Source organism: Syngnathus floridae, chromosome 1 (assembly GCF_059516105.1).
Source record: "Syngnathus floridae isolate MCC-2025c chromosome 1, RoL_Sflo_1.0, whole genome shotgun sequence".
In the NCBI taxonomy this organism is placed as follows: Eukaryota; Metazoa; Chordata; class Actinopteri; order Syngnathiformes; family Syngnathidae; genus Syngnathus; species Syngnathus floridae.
In genome coordinates, this window is record NC_142413.1 from 17,111,641 (window position 1) to 17,130,123 (window position 18,483).

At 39.5% G+C, this 18,483-nt stretch overlaps 2 protein-coding genes and 1 long non-coding RNA gene across 4 annotated transcripts; 2 read left to right on the forward strand and 1 right to left on the reverse strand.

Annotated features, from left to right (window-relative positions):
- The first annotated feature begins 1,633 nt into the window (after window positions 1-1,633).
- LOC148404331 (uncharacterized protein C3orf85-like) lies at window positions 1,634-3,997 on the forward strand. Of its 2 annotated transcripts, none has more exons than XM_088379545.1 (5): window positions 1,634-1,746; window positions 1,863-1,898; window positions 2,188-2,312; window positions 2,531-2,616; window positions 3,282-3,997. In XM_088379545.1, exons 2-5 carry the CDS (start codon window positions 1,865-1,867, stop codon window positions 3,358-3,360), a joined length of 324 nt encoding a protein of 107 aa, XP_088235671.1. In that variant the 5' UTR covers window positions 1,634-1,746; window positions 1,863-1,864; the 3' UTR covers window positions 3,361-3,997. The 2 variants fall into 2 exon arrangements, with proteins under 2 accessions (XP_088235671.1, XP_088235679.1); XM_088379553.1 differs by lacking the exon at window positions 1,634-1,746 and adding an exon at window positions 1,747-1,782.
- On the reverse strand, window positions 3,156-12,108 carry LOC148404332 (neuronal acetylcholine receptor subunit non-alpha-2-like). Its single transcript, XM_088379533.1, has 6 exons — window positions 11,854-12,108; window positions 9,935-10,086; window positions 6,925-6,969; window positions 6,499-6,608; window positions 5,293-6,199; window positions 3,156-4,635 (listed from the first exon to the last, which is right to left on the reverse strand). Exons 1-6 carry the CDS (start codon window positions 11,957-11,959, stop codon window positions 4,462-4,464), a joined length of 1,494 nt encoding a protein of 497 aa, XP_088235659.1. The 5' UTR covers window positions 11,960-12,108; the 3' UTR covers window positions 3,156-4,461.
- On the forward strand, window positions 7,462-10,269 carry LOC148404333 (uncharacterized). Its single transcript, XR_015859168.1, has 4 exons — window positions 7,462-7,560; window positions 7,956-8,100; window positions 8,677-8,798; window positions 9,947-10,269. It is a non-coding gene; the product is annotated as an uncharacterized LOC148404333 (long non-coding RNA).
- Window positions 12,109-18,483: the final 6,375 nt, after the last annotated feature.

Genomic DNA, 18,483 nt, shown 5'->3' on the forward strand with positions numbered 1-18,483 from the left:
ACTATAATTTTTTAATGGACATAAATTTTATTCACGAATTGAATACAATGCAACGGTAGTTGCATCTTAGTGACTAACAGGATTTGTATTTAAGAGAGTATTATGCTCCATATAAATTTGTCCTTCTCAAGTGTGAAAACAATTTGCTTGCACTAAATATATTCACACACCCCCCCATCTTGTGCCCTGAGGGTTGCACACACACAAAACTGCATTATGGAATAAAATTTCTCCCAAAAGCTCCCCAGTTTGAGCTCCAAAAGTTGAGCCAGCAGGACAATAAACAGCACCAATAAAGTCTTTAAAAATTCCAACATGCATGTCGATAGACAACAGAAAGATCATTGGTTCATCATGTTAATGTCAACCTGCATAATGGTGTGTTACTTTTGCAATAGAACAATAGTCTTCCTGTGGGTGTGTGCCAGGAGAGAGACAGTAAAGAGGTAAGTGTAGAAAATACTGCAAAGAGCGGAGGGAGATGTTAATTCTCTTATCTTTAATACATGAGCAGTGTTCCACTAATGGACTTAAATGTTGTGGCGTTGCTTTTTCACTCTTCTATCTTGGCTCTGCATCTCCTTGTGTGTGTGTAATTTTCTTTTATAGTTGTCTCTTTTGTTGGCTTCTTTTCTCATCTGTGGTCACAGCAAAGACCGTGGTGGAGAATTGGAATGTTTGGACACAAATGGAATTCTGTCACAAAAATTTGCATTTTTTTCCTTGAGTAGAAGTGGCTCAGCTAATGATGTTTGGGTGTCTTGTAGTTTGTTGTATTTAAGTTCATCCATCTGATATAATGCGGTCGGACCTAAACTCAATGACTAGCTGGATAAGGTACTCCAAGTATTAATCTCCCTATGGTGCAGTGCAGCTCTATAGAAGTGGTTCATTAGTTAAAGGGCTGCTGGAGCCATTCATGAATGTAGTCAGAACCCCACCCAGTGGAGGAACCGTTATTGTACTGACACACAGATAAATGCACACACACTTCCAAAGAGAAAGTAGAAGTAGAGAATATTTTTTATTAAATAAATCTTTATTTAACAATGCAATTTAAATTGACAATATATTTACAGATCACATCAATAAATGCCAGGGTTCCTAAATAAAAATTAAGAAACATTGACAATATTGAAATGGGACCATGACTTCAAAGTTTTAACAGCTTTGTTAGAAAACGGTAGTCAGAGAGTGTACACGGCACAAGATAATGGGGCATGACGTACACATCTATAAAAAAAAAAAAAAGGTCAGAGACTTATATTTGAAACTACCACTGCATGTACTGCTTTTGCTGCATGGCTTCCTCTTAAATCTCAAATCATGCTCGGAATTATTCATGTTTCATAAATTTTAAGCGGTACCTCAAGAAAGTGAGCTCATTAAAATGTAGAATTGTTTGTATGCATGTATTTTTTGTATATTTTGCATGAATTATTTGTATACGTTTTTCTTTCAAAGCAAGACTTTGCTTTTTTTTAATTGGTATTATACATAACTTGTACATTGATGACTGCTTAATACAGTCGTTGTCTTTATTATAAATCTCAGAGCTTAACTTGTTCCCAAAGTGAAGGAGCAGTGTGTGTGTGACTGTGTGTGTTTTGGACAGTTACCTTCTAAGTCTTGTTTGTTTGACTTAACGCATTCCTCTCAGCTTCTTGCTGAAAGAAACTCTTGTTCTCTTCCACATTCATTTGTGAGGTTCTCAGTTTGAAGCTGAGATCAGCACTCACTCTGCAGGTAAATTTGGAGCATTTTCTTCTCAGGATAAATAATGTACTGTATTTTATATTACTCTGAATAGTTTTGTGTTGAAACGATGCACCTAAAATACTATTTTCTTTTTCTTTTTATAGACATGAAGTTTGTAATGCTTTTTGCTCTTTTGACTGGTAAGTACAATATTAACATAATTATTTTATCATCATCAAGTCATAGGTCACTGAAATATTAATGTGTATTTGTTATAACACGTTACAAATTACTCTTCTATTGGATTGTACAATTTACTCTGATTGGCTGTACAATATGCTTGTAGCATATTTAAACACTGAAGGGTAGTTTGTTTACTACATTTTTTTCCCAACTCCATTAATTCATCATTTTTCAGCCCAGAAAGCATTTTTTGTCCAGGGTCCTTTGCACTGTTCAAGCTATGTTCTGTCATCATTTTATATTTAGGGGTTCTGGCGGCCCCATTTTTAAAAGATGAGGAAGCAAAGCGCTTCATCCGGCTGAAAAGACAGTCAGGATACTGGGACCCCCACAATTCTCAGAACCAGTGGGGTTACACCATCCAGGAGCAGGTGATGTGGTCGTCACTAGTTTTGGACAAACGGCACATATTTGCCGAAAAACACACCTGATTCCTTCATAAATGAATGTGTTGCTTTGGCACCCTTTGTGACTTCTCATTGCTAAGGAACTATGCTGTAGTGACTTGTGGAGCTTCAAGTAGTGTGCAATGGTCAAAAAAGATATTTTATTTTGTATGAATTTCCTTGACATCAATTTTGTCTCTCAGGCTAACGAGTACTGGACAGCCCTTCGAACAGATGCCCAGTTCTACATGGATATGGGTCACCTGATGTTTGACCGCTCTGTGGCAGAGTAAGTCACAAAGTATTCTAATGTAGAGCCCAACACCATGGCAGAATAATGACAGTTAAGAAGAGAGTGATGACATTCACAGAACGCAGGCTTGGAATCCTGACTGAGGAGGTGCGAACGAGACTGTCAGAAAGCAGTTGTCAATCGTCACCAAAATTTACATGCACATGCCTACGCATGCCCACATGAATCTCTGACATTGTCAGAATGATTTCTGCAACATTTTGGAGTTTATGGACATGACTGTTTCCCTCCTTAAGTGCCTACGGCGACAAAGGCCTTATAATGCCTATAAAATCCAAAATACAAAGGCACTTGTTTTGATATTTTTTTAAGTTAGAGTGGACATAAGTGGAGATGTGCATGTTGAGTTTTTACAGTGATTACTATTGTTTTCTGACATTTAGTATTTTTTTGTTGTCTGGGCAAGAAAAAAGCAACTTCTCCTAAGTATTCGCTCACGATCACGCCTGGCATGACGATTACTAAGTGGACGGTGTAGCACAGTTTTTTAACATATAAAAATACCACTCAATGCATCATTTGTACTTGTTTTTTATTGATATTTTATTTATTTACATCACCTGGGGCTGAGCTTTCTTTATAATCAATAATGTCATGATAATAGTAATGTCATAAACAACATGTTTCCATTGATGTTGCAGTGAGAATCACAGACTGTACATGGAGATGTTGCGCAATACGAGAGCTCACTTGGACAGCCAGACCGGAGGACGCAAATAGAGAAGACAAAGACAAATTATATGAGGGTTGACATGATAGACAAACATGATTATAATGTGGCTAATGCCAAGGGAATGTTCCATGTTTGTACTGTAAAACTGCTCTGTACCCATGTTTTCAATGCAAATAAGAGATTAAAAAATAGCAATTTAACGCATTATAATTTGACTGCACCGTCTACCCAACAATATCACAAGAAAGAAATCATATGAGCCAGAGATGATGGAACATCATTTGGAACTTTGTTGGCTGAGACACACTTTGATATTGCATTTCAAACAGAAAAACTGAAATACAAACAGTTCTTATTGTGTAGAAGAGGTAGAATTCTGTAAATTTTGTGAAATGGATAACTGAAGAGTATCACAGTTGCAACAAATATTGGTAACAAAAATAATAATACATTTCAAGTCACATTCTTCTTCTTTTTATTATTATGATGATGATGATGAACTATAGAAACAGTGGCGATTTAGGATATTCAGGATTATCAGAATCAAAAGTTGTTTCATATTTTGCGACCACTAGGGGGTACTGTCATCTACTGACAACATTGCATTGCCATTCTTGCATGTGCTCCAATTCCATGCATGCATCAGCATCACGTTGAGGTTTTGCTGGACTGATTAAAATAAAATGTATTGGAAGACCTAAAAATGTATACAACTAAGTCATTTTTCTACCACTTAGTCAACCCTCAACCCTCAATACTTTACTATAGTCAGTGGTAGCTAGAATATACTTGTGATCACTGAGTGCAAATTAACATTTCAAGCCAAGATAGCGGTGAACATTTGTCTATACAGTACTTATTTTGACCTAGGTTTGCTACTTTTTGTTGCATATATTGGAAGAAGAAAATTAGCCAATGAAAACTACAATGTTCTTAAAGTAGTGTCAAAGGGGTTTGAGTAAGTTGATATATGACAAAACAATTCAAATCTGTCAAAACAACATATTGAAGAAACAGATGTTTCAGACACACAGAGCTATGTGGAAGAGATTTACGTGATAAGTGTAAGAATTATCACAAGTGTAACAGATCCCCTGTAATAAAATGATTAATACTGCGTTATTGACTCAAAAATCAAGTGATCTATGCTACAGCTGTGAGCTTGAAGTTGGATCCTCACTTGGAATTGGTGGTGGGATTTTGAAGAACATGTACAGAGCTGGAGTGAAGATGCAGATGGTGCCAAGTATGGAAACAGTTAGGAATGCCCACAGGAAGATCCTGTCTAGCACCTGGGCCACAAACTTCCAGTCTTGAACCACCTGGAAGAAAAGGGGATGTGAGTATCACAACAAAAATTTTCCACATACTGAGAGCGTATTTAAAACAACACCCATTCACACAGACCTGTAATGAGGGAGGGGGACTCAAAATGACCAGTCGCAATTTACCTTTGTGCGGAAACATTAAGCGATTGTGCACCGACTTCTTGGATACGATTCACAATGTCTTTTGATTACCTTCTGCATAAATGTGTCATGAACATTTTACGGGAGTATGGTTGTGCTACTCCACTGGTAGCAGTACATTGCAGTAAATGCACACTTAGCTAGAAACCTTTTAAACTCATCAAAGTCTTCTCTCGCAGTTAGTGAGAATTGAACCCAGCCTCCCATAGCAAAAGTCTGTGCCCCCCACAGTTTTAAATTGACTGGCAGTAAAGCACTCGCAGCACACATTGGTGTGCCACGGAACTCTGGTTGAGAATCACTGCTTTGGACTAGCAGTGAACAACTGCTGGTGAGGTAGCTTGTGAGAGAAAAACAAAAAAGATCTATTTTTAGAAACCTGATGAAGGCCAATTGGATAGATTTTGAGTTCCTATGTTGAGAGTAATTAGTAGAAATGAGTTATGTTCTGGAGAGTGACAGGTTCACTTTTCAACACAAACCCTTTCAACCATTATGAGGTCATCTTACCTCTCGAATGAAGTGTTCCTTGCGAATATGTCTGCTGATATAGCGCACTGAGGAGATGGCTTTCTCCAGCATGGTGGCCCAGGCCTCGTCTTCCTTTCCGTCAGAAGCACTCTGTCCTCCGCTTGCCCTTTGGCCTGCTCTCCGAGCACCAGATCGTGGCTTCACCTCGGGACTTTCAGGAGCCAGCTCGGGGTAGTGGTACCGGTCAATGTGACCTCGCATGCACAGCAACCTGGGCAGCTTTTGAAGAAAGAGGTTGCGAACCCACGGCGACATGGGGTGGTAGGTGGCCGACGAGCGGTGGTGTACGTTGATGACGAACACAGTGACTATGATGGAGAGCGTCACAAAGATCATGATAAAGAGCAAATACTCGCCGATAAGCGGGATCACTTTGGAAGACGAGGGGATGATCTCCTCGATGACGAGGAGGAAGACAGTGAGCGACACGAGGACAGAGGTAGAGAGCGACAGCTTCTCCCCTTCGTCGGACGGAAGGTAGAAGACCAGCACAGTCAAGAAAGACAACCCCAGACAAGGGATGATGAGGAAGAGAGTGTAGAATAATGGCAACCTCTTCAGGATGAAGGAGTAGGTGAGGAAGGGGTAGGAATACAGGCCATCCTTCCTGTTTCCCTTTGCACCCGTGGCATTGAGGATCTCCCATTCGCCGTTATCAAAAAAGTCCTTCCGGTCCACGTGGTTGTCAATCAAAACAAGGTCGACCATGTTGCCGTCGTAGGTCCAAGAGCCAAACTTCATGGTGCAGTTCTGGCGGTCAAAAGGGAAAAAGGTGACGTCCATGGTGCAGGCCGACTTGTAACTGGCAGGCGGTGTCCAAGTGATGACCCCGTTGTACTTGACAATGGCTTTGGTCATCAGCGAGCCCTCAAACCGTCCGTCAGCACTACGGAAAAAGCAGTCGCAGAATGTCTATCTTTTTGGAATTGTTTAAATAAATAAATATATAATTTCCATAAAACATGGTCATGTAGGATAGTCAATGAACTCTAGAATGTTGCCATGAAACAGTCCAAAAGGTTTTTGGACAATATGTCATGGCTGCACGGCCATAATGGTCCCAATTTCTTTTTATTGTTATTGTTGGCTTTCTAGTTTTCCTTTTCAATGTTAATTGACCGTCTCTGATCATGTTTCTTCTTAAAATGACCTTTGTAGAAAAATGATGAAAATGTCAGTTCTTACTTTTCGTACAGGACAATGTCAGGGAGCCAAATGTTTTCAGATGGAACTCGAATGGAAGTAATGCCTCCATATTTATCTGGATTCCAACGCAGCTTGTAATCAAGCCACTGCTGCTCAACAGAAAAACAACACACACACACATCAATTGATTCATTAACTGTAAGCATCAAAATGAAAGTTAGGTCGTTATTACCGTGAGTTACGGTGTCTTTTTGTAGAATTTTATTGTCACAGAGAATCTTTGATTGTTGTGTCTTTTTATGGAATATGTAATGCATGATAAGTCTATCCATTTTCAATGGCGAATTTCCTCATTAGAATTGAGATTTGAAACTTTTTCCACATATGCAGTGAAATGTGTGTATATTATCGTCTTTTTCAACAAAAATAAACAGTGCAGTAATATAAACGTTGACTGCTATTTACCTGCCAAAGCCAAACATTAGTCGTCATCAGCTGGTTCTTCTCATCCTAATCATATTAGCACAAATAAAAGAGTAACATGAAAAATGTATTAGAGATAATCACATGCTCAAAAATAACCAATGGTTGATATAATTATAACAGTTAATTGAGTTGATGGTATTTGTGTGATGTATTTGTTTCATCCACCATAAGTGACAAACATTTGGAGTCATGGTGTGTGTAATAGTCATTTAGACAATTATACTAATCATTCACCTCACTGGTTACACTTGCATAGATGTATTAGATACAACAGATAAGATGTAAAAATATCTGCCATTGCAAAGATTACTCTATGTTCAGTTTGTATTAACACTGTCAGGAAGATGTACAGATTATGAAACAAATATCAACTATATTGTGTCACGCCCGTGCCAGAGCACGCTCGGCCGTCAACTTCCCTAAGCCACACCCCTTCATCACCGTAATGTCTGTCACCTGCTTTCTCTTGTTACCTTATGTATTTAAACCCTGCCCGTGTGTTTCTCCCTGTTTGGGTCTACTGTTGTCTTCCGTGCCTGTCAGCGCCCGGTGTTCCTGTCAGCGCCCGGTGTTCCTGTCGTCTGGTTTCCCCTCGGTCTTGTCTGGAGGCTCACGGTCAGAATTTTATCCTTGTCCAAGGTGACTTCTGTTGGTCGGTCTGTTTGCTGGCCGTGAGTCTCTGTCCCGTATGTGTCTTCGGTTCCCCACCGGACTCCCTTCCAACTCCCTTTCCCTTCAATAAACCCTGGTCCAAGCTGCATTTGGCCGCCCTGGCTCAACTCATTTCCTGACATATTGTTGTCTTTGTAAGTATAAGTGGTGCGGAATAAACTGCATCATATTGAGAGGTGGAGATTATTTACCTTTTAGGGACAGAATTTGGAATTAGCTTTCATTAGATTGTGCAGATGCACCTGATGAAATTGAAATGAAATGTACAGTCATGTTGAGGCCTCTAATGTTGTGATGCCTTGGCATATCAGTTTAAAGAATCTAATTTCTTCCCCCAGACATTTGTAAAGGCCATAAAAACCTGAGGACCTAAATGAAGGAGGACGAGCACTGATCATAGGCCTCTTTAAGATGAGATGGAGGGACGAGACTAGAAAAAGATGTCAAGAAGATAGAGTATTTAAAAGATGCAGAGGTCTGCAGGTGAGAGAGTGTTTCCTATGAGCCCTGACCCCAGCTGTCACCCTTAATTGGATGCTGTGGCCATCACACTGAGCAGAGGTGAAGCAAGATCTAATAATGAGCTTTGCAGCAGACAAATAGGCAGGCTCAGGAGGGCAGCGCACAACACATTGTCGTAGCACTCTCCCCTCTTTAGTCGAAAATTCAAAAGGACCACCTGGCTGTAGCGATTGAAAGTTTTTTCTCTCACCCAAGAAAGGACTTCGAATTCAGCTCATGTGGCAGGTAGAAGCTAAAACGGTAGCGATGAATATTTCACTCTGAGGAGTGTGGTTCATCCATTAGCATCCTCCATTTTCCTCCCTTTGAACAAACCAAAGCATCATCCTATCAGCTGCAGCTCTGAAATATTGAACGAGCACTCCAGTCAGAAATGGAATGCTTGTGGATATACAAAGGAAGTGTTCAGGATCTATGCTCACAAATTCATGAACTGAGATAGTTACAAACTCGGCTTCATTTATAACAATAATAATAATAATAATTGTCACGTGCCACCTGCCATCCAACCAGTGATTTTCCTTCAATTGTTCTCAGCCATGCCTGGCTCTGATCAGAACCTCGGACAGTTCTCTTTCTCTGCTCCTGCCCCTCCCGTCCTGTTATGCAGTGATCAGCATTGCTTGCCCTCACCTGCCTCTCATTACACCTGCTCCCAGGTACGTCTGGCTTGCTACTTGTCTGTTTGATACCTGTATGCTACCCGTCAGTTGCCCGACCTGTAATTCTGTTCTCCTGTAGCTCTCTATTACCCAGCTTTCCACTTCCCCTTTTCCCTCAACTCAATAATAATAATAATAATAATAATAATAATAATAATAACAATCATAAAGCACAAACATGGTGTTAGAGAACATTTTTACCAAACTTTTGGTAGCGGACTAGATGGAAAGTCTCAGAATATTTGCATTTTAAGTTTAGATTGCAGAACGGATTTCTTATCCAAACACCCCTAAAGTCATATAATTTATGATTATCCATAACTTTGGGAGAGAGCTTTGAAGTTCAAACTGTAATCAACAATCACCTCAGTATATCCAACAATAACTTCTCATACGTATATCAACATCATTTTTTTCCTGTGGCTTTTTGTTGTGCTAACTCCCAAAAAGAAAGCAGCTGAAACAAGGGGTGTTGGGACAGAAAGTGTGCGGCAAAAAAGACCAGAAATTACACATTTGACTCACACTGAGAGCACACGACTCAAGTGTCACCATACACATCTTCATTTGTGAAGTTAAGGTTGAGTTTTTTATTGCTTTTACAATATTATTGTGGCTGAGGCAGAGCCCAGTGAGCTAATATTTAATTATTACTTTGGGGCCAACGTGTGCCATATTGTTGAAAATGAACTATGTGGTAGCATACCCTGTATATGCATCTATTTACAGCCTGTATTGTCACCAATCATGGCAGGGCTATTCTCTCTTCAACATAAGTGACATAAAATAAACGATAAACCAGAATATAAATATCCATAAACGCTAAACCAGAATATAAATATCCAGTAAAAAGATGATTGCAGTCCATTAGTGTGTGAGTGAGTCTTGCCCTGTACTCCCCCTGTCACAAAATTCAGGCTTTATAAAGATGACAACCCTCAATATGATGAGGTGAAGTTTTACACCACTAAAAAGCAATAATAATACAAAAAAGGCAAACCTTTTAAAGCACCTCTTGGATTTCATGGCATTGTGCATATGTACCGAATGAAGTGTAACTGGTAAGCAAGTTTATGTTAGCAATTTCTAAAGTGTAAGTTATGAAGCAGAAGTAGTGTTGTATTCGCTCTCACCACATCGACCAGCTGGGAAATCTTGAGTCCGAAGCGGACCCTGATGGTATCGTTGGCATGTTGAATGGGCCTCACCCAGCGCTGGTAACCTTGGAAGAGATTCTTCAGCAGGGCGTCCTCCATCTCCGCCAAGGATACAAACTCATTTGATGCTCGAATGAAAAGAAGACAGTGAGAGTGAAACATGACATCCAACAACCCTAAGTCTGGTACTGCATTTGATGCTGTATGTTGTTCCTTTCAGAATTCAAAGGTATAATTCTGTTGTTTACAAGTTGAACTGTCACCACTGTAATGTAGTACATAAAAACAATATGGTACAGTCATTCAAACAAGCAGAAATGTATCTTTTTCCTCTTTTTGTCTCACCTCTCTGATTGTTTTTTACCAAGTCCTACAGCTCCAAATTTACTTTAACTTTAAAAGTGTATTAAAGTTTTCTTTGCAAAAGGATACCTCATCAGCAATTAGATATGAAATTACCCTGAAAAACAATCCAGTTTATTAGGTACTCGTGCATAATCTAACAAAATCGAATGTACTTAAAGTACACATATACTTACTGACACTTTAAGTATTTATTTACAAACATATGTATAGGATTGTGGTTGTATTTTGCAGTGTATCAAAGTGCAAAATTCTGTAAATATTCAGTACTTTTACAAAAGGTGCAGGATACCATTCTAACCACAATGAGATACATATTGGTAAATGAACATTTTGAAAACTGGAACATTTATATTAGGTATTTTATTATCACATTATTATTATTACTAGCAGTAGTAGTAGTAGCAGTAGTAGTAGTGTTTGAAATTTTACAAAAATTTATTCTCGTTCTTGTGGACTCAATCTCGTGAGACTTCTCGTCTCATGGGATTTATGTCTTGCCTCATCCCTACTGACTAATCAGGAACAATTGTGATTGGCTTGGTTTATTGAACATACAAACATTACATTATGTGAAATATTTCAAATCTATGGGAAAGAAAAAAAATTGATTATTGTAGATCTAAGTTGTTAACATGTTCAAGAGAGTGGGTGTGATAGTGATAGTGAGTAGTCTGCAATTTCTTGCATATCAAATTAGAAGTACAATTTGGGGCCAAAGTTGTTTTCTTTTTGCAGAGATGAAATTCATCATGTTCTAGTGACAAGTCATAATAATTGTTGTAACAAATATGACAAATAACTGAAATTGCTTGCATAATATGAAAGTAATTGAGGCACCACGAAAAAGGTTTGTATTTGCTGATACTGACAAGTCATAATAATTGTTATAACAAATATGACAAATAACTGAATTTACTTGCATAATATGCAAGTAATTGAGGCGCCACAAAAAATGTTTATATTTGTTGATAGTTGCAAACAAAAACAAATGCCTCAACTCACTTCAACACCAAGATGACACCATGTGTGGGGCAAAGCAAGAGTGTATTTTTCTTTGGCGTGAAACAGCTAATAACAGTAGGACTAAAAGTAACATACAATGTGACATTATACTAGTTAAAGTCTGGCACTTCATTTGAAGTACTATACTACTAGTGAAGCACAGGATGTTGGATGTGCACACATCTGCACCCAACTGTAGTACGCAGTGTGCACATGTCAGTTTGTGTAGTTTTGCTTTACTAGTAACATTTGCGATGCCAAATTAGTCATTTGTGCAGAAATGTCATAATGGTGGAAAGCACCAGTGGTGTAATAGATACATTTTAAAAAAACGTTATGAGTAAGACACATTCGTTCTACTAGTGCGCTCAGCCTAATCGTTATATTGCGTTGAATTGTCTTACTGGCAAGACAAAGAGCGTACCGAACCAGAATTTAATATATTGGATATCAAGGATATCGAGTCCACGAAAGAATGTTCAAACGACTTTGCATGCATGCGTGCATACGCATCAGTTCATTCTTACCACTGATGGTGGCGAGGGCGAGCGGGCAAGATGCAGCCGAGAGGACAAAGAGGAGCACCAACTTCATCATGTCCTGTGCGCTTCTGCAGATTCTTTTTGCTAACATCTGACGGTCCGGGGACACGCCGAGGCTTCCATCAAGACGAGGCGTGCAAGCTCCGGTCCTCGCAGCGATACAGCGTGCACGCGCAGATTCAGGGATGGAGCGTCAAAGGGTGAAGAAGGAGGTAGGATGGAGGAAGAGGACGAGGGGTGGAGTCACAGGGAAAAAAACGTGGAGCATTTTTTTCGATTATTTTCACAACAAACATGAATACAACACCGTGGTGTAATAGTTCACGTATTTTTCTTTATTTTTTTTATTTTTTCTTTATTATTATGGAATCACCCTTTTTTTAGATGAGTCATCTATTTTTAGAGCGTGTCCAAATAGTTCTGCTCTATTTACATTTAAGATGTTAGGATATAAAACGCTCAAGTGCAAAAGCTTTCGGTTTTGAAATTTATATCCTAACATTTTAATTGACTGAGATGTAATATAACACCTCATGTAAAAGATGAGGGAAACTCCAACGCTCCTAAAATTACGAGTGACTGATGCTTCATTTTAGGATGGACTTCCATGTACATCCACTGGAGGGCAATAAAACAGGAAAAAGATTCAAGCACGTTGTCAAAGAGCATGCATAACGCGTCATACTGATATTCCCAGGTGGAGAAGTGAGAAAGCAGCTACCTAGAGATTTGCAATGCATTACATACGGGGAAAAACATATATGTGTTGGAGTCATTCAATTAGTTCCTCTCACAGGATAGGTGTGAAAATACTCACGGGAACATCACCAGAACAAGTACCTATGTGCACTGTGCAGCCAAATGTTCACTAGCTCCAAATGACAGCTTTACTATATAAAACTGCCCATTAGAAATGGCTGATGAGAAAAATGAGAGATTGACTTATTTTCAAACAACTTGTGATGCCTTCATAATCCAACATGGTTTATATCACAAGACAATAATTGTCCAGAAATTAGACTATCCGCTAATTGTATGCATTTTTGTTACAAAGACACCCATGTAACTTGTGACTGATGGCCATGGGTTCTCCCAGATGATACCACTTTTGATAGTGTTGCAAGTGCTGAGAATCTTGTAGGAAGAGCGTGAAAACGTCAAGCTGAAGTGTTAAATAAACAGTCGATGGTTTAAAAGTTGGCTTAGTGAATTACGTAGAACAAATGTCCATTTTCCATGTTGCTTATTCTGTTCAGACTCAATGGGGGCTGTCAAAGATAAGAGACCACTGCAAGATTTACAAACAAAGCTTAAGAAAAATGAGATCATTTCAAAACCAAGGGTTGTTTTGGACTAGTTTTGCTTGCTGTGCTTGGGTCACACCCATATAGACAGTAGATCATGGGGACTCAAATACTAATCTCAAAGGGCCACCAAAACCTTTTTCAATCAGTCAAAATGTATTTATTAAGGTGAAACAGGTCACACGCAATCATACTGTAGTAGTCAAGATAAAATGTTCTTTTCATTCAGAACAACAACGTCATTTCCATTTGATGGAGCGAACAAACACGGGAGCGACTGAGTAGAAGAATTGAGGACAAAAGGAACATACGCTATGATAGTTTCTGCTAAATGATCATATCATTTATTTAAAGAAAAAAGTGTATCTTTCTTTCCTACTAAACATCCCTTTAACTTTCGAGTGATTTCAAAAGTTCAAAAGCCACGATTGTTTTTGAAAAGACAAACTGTACTTCACAAAGCAGCATCAGATACGATAAAAGATACAAATCTGCAACCCCTGCAGGTGAAATGACCCAAACTATTTTGGTGCACAACATGCAAAGAACAACGCGTCAAGCACAAAGCGCATGTTTGCTATTTTGCATCTTCATCTCCTCCTTCTGTCCTCATCGTGGGCTACAGTGATGGGAGGCTGGTTATCACAATGAAATTATCCTGATTTTCTGCTCCACTTGGAGCCAGGGGGACGAGCAGCTGCTGCCTCCCAGATCGTCCCGTCCGCCTCCCCTCTAATCATTTGGAAACAAAATTTCTTGTGGGCTGGAAACCTGCCGGTTCCTTCCATTACGACTCAGGACAGCTGGGTTTGGAGAAGCATGTGTGATTGTACTGCGGTGGGTTTTGTTACATGCACGAGAGACCCCAGAAACCAAAACGAACTACTTTTGTTATGTGTGTATTGCTGTGGACTGGATAATTGTGTCCTCTGTTGTTGCATAAATTCATTGTGCATAATTTGGCTGGGTGCAACAATATTTGTTAAAGCAGAGGAAGCAGCTGTGTCTCGCCTGTGCCTGTGGGTTTAGGGTTAGCCTTAAAAAACTGGTGATAAAAGCAGCACAAGAACACAAGTATAAGTATAAAGTCACTGGTCCCACACATGCTCATCTGTTAGTCAACAGAGGTTGCCACCAGCACTTTAAATGATGAGATGATAAACTTTAAAGCTTTCATTTAAATGAGTTGCACCTTGACTATTGTCAAGCGCTGAGTGAAGAATGTATCACTGAATTTATTAAATGAATCCGCTTTTCTCACAATTACTAAATTGAAAGACAATCGAACGGATGAATATGCAATACTAGTGAACCTCATATATCAATTCGATTTTGTTCTTATGTTTTAATTTATTAGGAATACTTCAAGTGGGATGCAAAAAAAGACATTTGCAAAGTGTTTTCAAAATGTGTTTGTAAGTGTGTGCATGGATTATGAGTGTGTGTATACGTGTACGCATGTGTGCATGCTGCAAGTCAGGTGGCAGAATGAACTCTGGCACATCAAACATGTTGTCATCAGATGTGACTCAACTGTGCTTCTTGTGTCTCATCTGTACTCGTGCATCATGCATGAATGTCTGTTGACGGTATGTGGTTGCGTGCGTGTAGTATAGGTAACGAGGTTCATAAAAGTGCAGGGCCAAGAGGGCCAAGAAGCAGAGGCCAAGAATTGCAATGAGTACTGCCTTGAGAGATACAAGTGACATAACTTGATTTGTTTTTAGATACAATGTCATTGTTGAAGCAAATCATTACATTTACGAGTAAACGTTTGAGATACGAGCGCTGAAAAGGCAACATACGTTATAATTTTCTCTCTCTCTGCCTCTCTCTCAAAGTCATCCATCCATTATTTGCAATGCTTGTCCCCATATAGTATATGTATATTTTATTACATGAACACACGTACACATACTGACCTGTGTGTTTGATGTCGCCATTGTATCAAACATACATGTGATGTCATTTACAGTGTAGTCAACACTACAGGGCACGCTGCGATGTGTGTGAGTGTGAATAGTGTGTCTCAGTGCAACTTGACAGTGAAATTTGTCTCTCTTTCCCATTTAGAGTCAAAGAGATGTTGTATAACCAACCGACCAGCGCCTCTGGACAAGAGCGACAGATAATGAGGCGCCTTCTGTCACGTCACATATGCAACACATCACGTGTGCTTCGAGCTGCAGTGACAGCATCAAGAGGACCTCGATTTTTGGCTGACAATATCTCTTTGTGTCTTCAGCTTTTAACGGACATAATGTACTGCAGCGTTAGGGTAGGCAGACTATAATGCACCTTTCAACATTCATTATTCATCATGCACTGAAAGAAGCTTAAATGTATTGATGCTGTAAAAAAAAAAGACAATCTGCACAATACAAGAGGAAACCACTAAAACAAGCACTCAGTGGATGGTTTATTAAAGTGTGATGATATAAAATTACGTATCAATCCTTTTGGCTACTATACCGCGTATTCTAGTTAGGGTTGTGGGTAGCTGGATATTATCCCATCTGGTTTTGGTAAAATGGTAGGTTACACCATGAACCCGTCACCAATCACACAAAAAGTAATGAAATTAGGAATATATTGCTTAATTACAAAAACTGTTCTGCCACAAGAGCATGAATTTTGATCTGGTAAACATATTCAATCTACAGCTACATCCATTCATGAAAGTCTCATTACCAAGATGGCTCCTTCCATGAAATCAGGCATCATCTCTCACAAAACCATCTCAAGAAGTAAGGTTCAGAGATTATTGGAGGATTAGGAGAGCAAGTACTAATGGTTTCACAGGTCCAAGTGCATCTGCATGTCGAATAACAATAATGATATTTTATATAATATTTAATATAATAATATATTAGATATATAATTTTTTCATCAATTTGCATTAAATATTGATGAATGGGTGGACCACTATATTGCACAAAACATTTTTTTGTCACCAAAAATGTGTAAATTTCTTCCAAGTTCCCAAGGTGATACTGAATGGAACCCAGCCTATGAAACTGAGGAGAATGACAATAGCTATATCTGCTGTCGTGTTTCCACAATTTGCACTCGAGAAGCTGTTTATTTCTGCGTGACCTGTGTCTTGTCCATGTTTTGAGCTAACTGTTGATGATTCCTTTGTTATTTAAGTCAAAGGCCCGTATAACTCTCAACAGTAAAGGTTTCTCACAAAGCTTCCAGCCTTAGAAGATCAACGGAATAACAAAAGTGCTCATCACCAAATCAACCTCACATCAAAAGTGAAGCACGGTGGGGGCAGCATCATGGTCATTGGCTGTTCTTCCTCAGCTGGAACTGGGCCCTTCCTCAAGGTGAAAGAAATCATAAACAGTTTCAAATAAGAGTCAACGCTTGCACAATACTTTAAGGCTTCTACGAGAAAGCAAAATAAACTTTACTTCAATTCTCCCCCCCCAAAAAATAATCATTTGAGTTATACAGGTTTTAGGTTAAATTAATGATGAAAATAAATTTTGAAATTACTATGTGTTTAGAATTTAGCTGTTAGCGGTATCACGGGATGGAAGTTTGTATTTGGATGAACTACAAAATATTAATCGTTATCATAATCACATCTTTTGGAGCTGAACAGCAACTATCTGATATTAATCTTACCTGCATGAAAAGATTTAATTTGGGGAACACAGTATTATTACTTGAAGCAAAATAATGTCCTACTAATAAAACAAAACAGCTACGCAGATGACTCGCTTCATTTGTAAAGATCATAATCTGAATTGTGCGTGACCTTTCAGTCTGAAACCCAAGAAAGCGCCAGAAGCATTTTGTGTTGTTAAACCAAAATACTCTTAATTTCTTCGACAATGTTCCTGTATCCGTCTATAAATATGCATCCGGTATCTCTGCACTTGTGTGTTTGCCTGTGTGTGTGTGTATGTGTGCATTCAGAAGCCCCCCCCCCCAAGAATGAATTATTTAGAGAAGAGTCTCCTCGACTTATCCACGGTCGAGCGGCCTCTGGCACGTACGGTTCTGCTCACAGCGGCACAAGAGACCCTAATTCGGCATCGTCTGCCGCTGTCCTACCCGACAGCGCCACACAATCTTCCCTGCATGCTCTAGTCCACAGCTGATGTCCCCTTGCTGTGCCCTCACCTTTGCGCAACTTCTCCACCGGAGGGATCCGGTCTTTTGGCATATAATGTATCTTCAGTTAAAATAAAATAACACACAATTTCATGTTCTCAAAAACATTGGATTTAAAACATTGTTGATTGCCGCTATCTCGAAGCCGCACTACGTGTCCGCATAGACGAACCATGTAAAATATTCATCCATATGGCTGGCTTAATAATGTATTATCCCTCAATTTAGCACCCAGAGCTTTGCTGGGCTCAGCTTTGCTGCAACCGCCACCAAGCACAAGAAGTCCAGTTTCCCAAGCTTTGAAAGTATCGCAATTTCACACTTACAAATTCCGATTAATGCGGTGGAGCAGCTTGTAGAAGGCACCCTTCTCCAACCTGCAGCTTGTCTGTGTCCTTCACATCATACAGGGAAGGTGAAAAAGTATTGCAGATTTGTTCAGGTGCTTAGAATGTTCAGTCGCTCTGTCATGTTTACGATATTAGGTTAGATGTTTTTTACAGGTTGTGTATTTGCAGGATTATGCAAAACCTTTTTTTTTTGTGGCAGAGTGCAGGAGCCATGAGGCATTTTGGTATGAATATGACAAGTGTGGATCCAGGAATATTTTACGGATTATGGGGCATTTTTGTTAAAAAAAACAATAACAATAAAAACTGACAAAACACATGAAAGCTTACCCTATGGTGCTGATCCAAATTATGATTGTCTCACTATATCAGAAGGCTGTTATCTATGAGTTCCTATCTAACTCCCCATGTTTCTGAAGGGCATCTCAGAAGCATACACAATGTCCCAATATAGTCAGGATCACCTCACACAGTGGCAGCTGATACTGATGCGGCCACCTCCTCTATGAGCCAGATTAAGACTGATGGGATAGTGCTTGCTTCATCTCTGTATTTTTAACTTGACTCTGTCCTCTCTCTACAAGTAATCCCCAAGCATCCAGGTTCTGCCTCACGTCCACACAAACATACAGGGAAGCTCACACTTTCCATTTCTCACTTTGCAGGTGTCGTGCAGTCTTCCCCCACCTCTGTTGAGCGCACACATTCTGGGCGCGCACACACAGAGAAACATGCCGCACGCAAGGGGGGATTAAGTGTGACTGGTCGAGTTGCTGAGAGCCACCGGCTGGGCCCATTTGAAACCAGGCTGGGATCAGACGAGGGGAAATTTG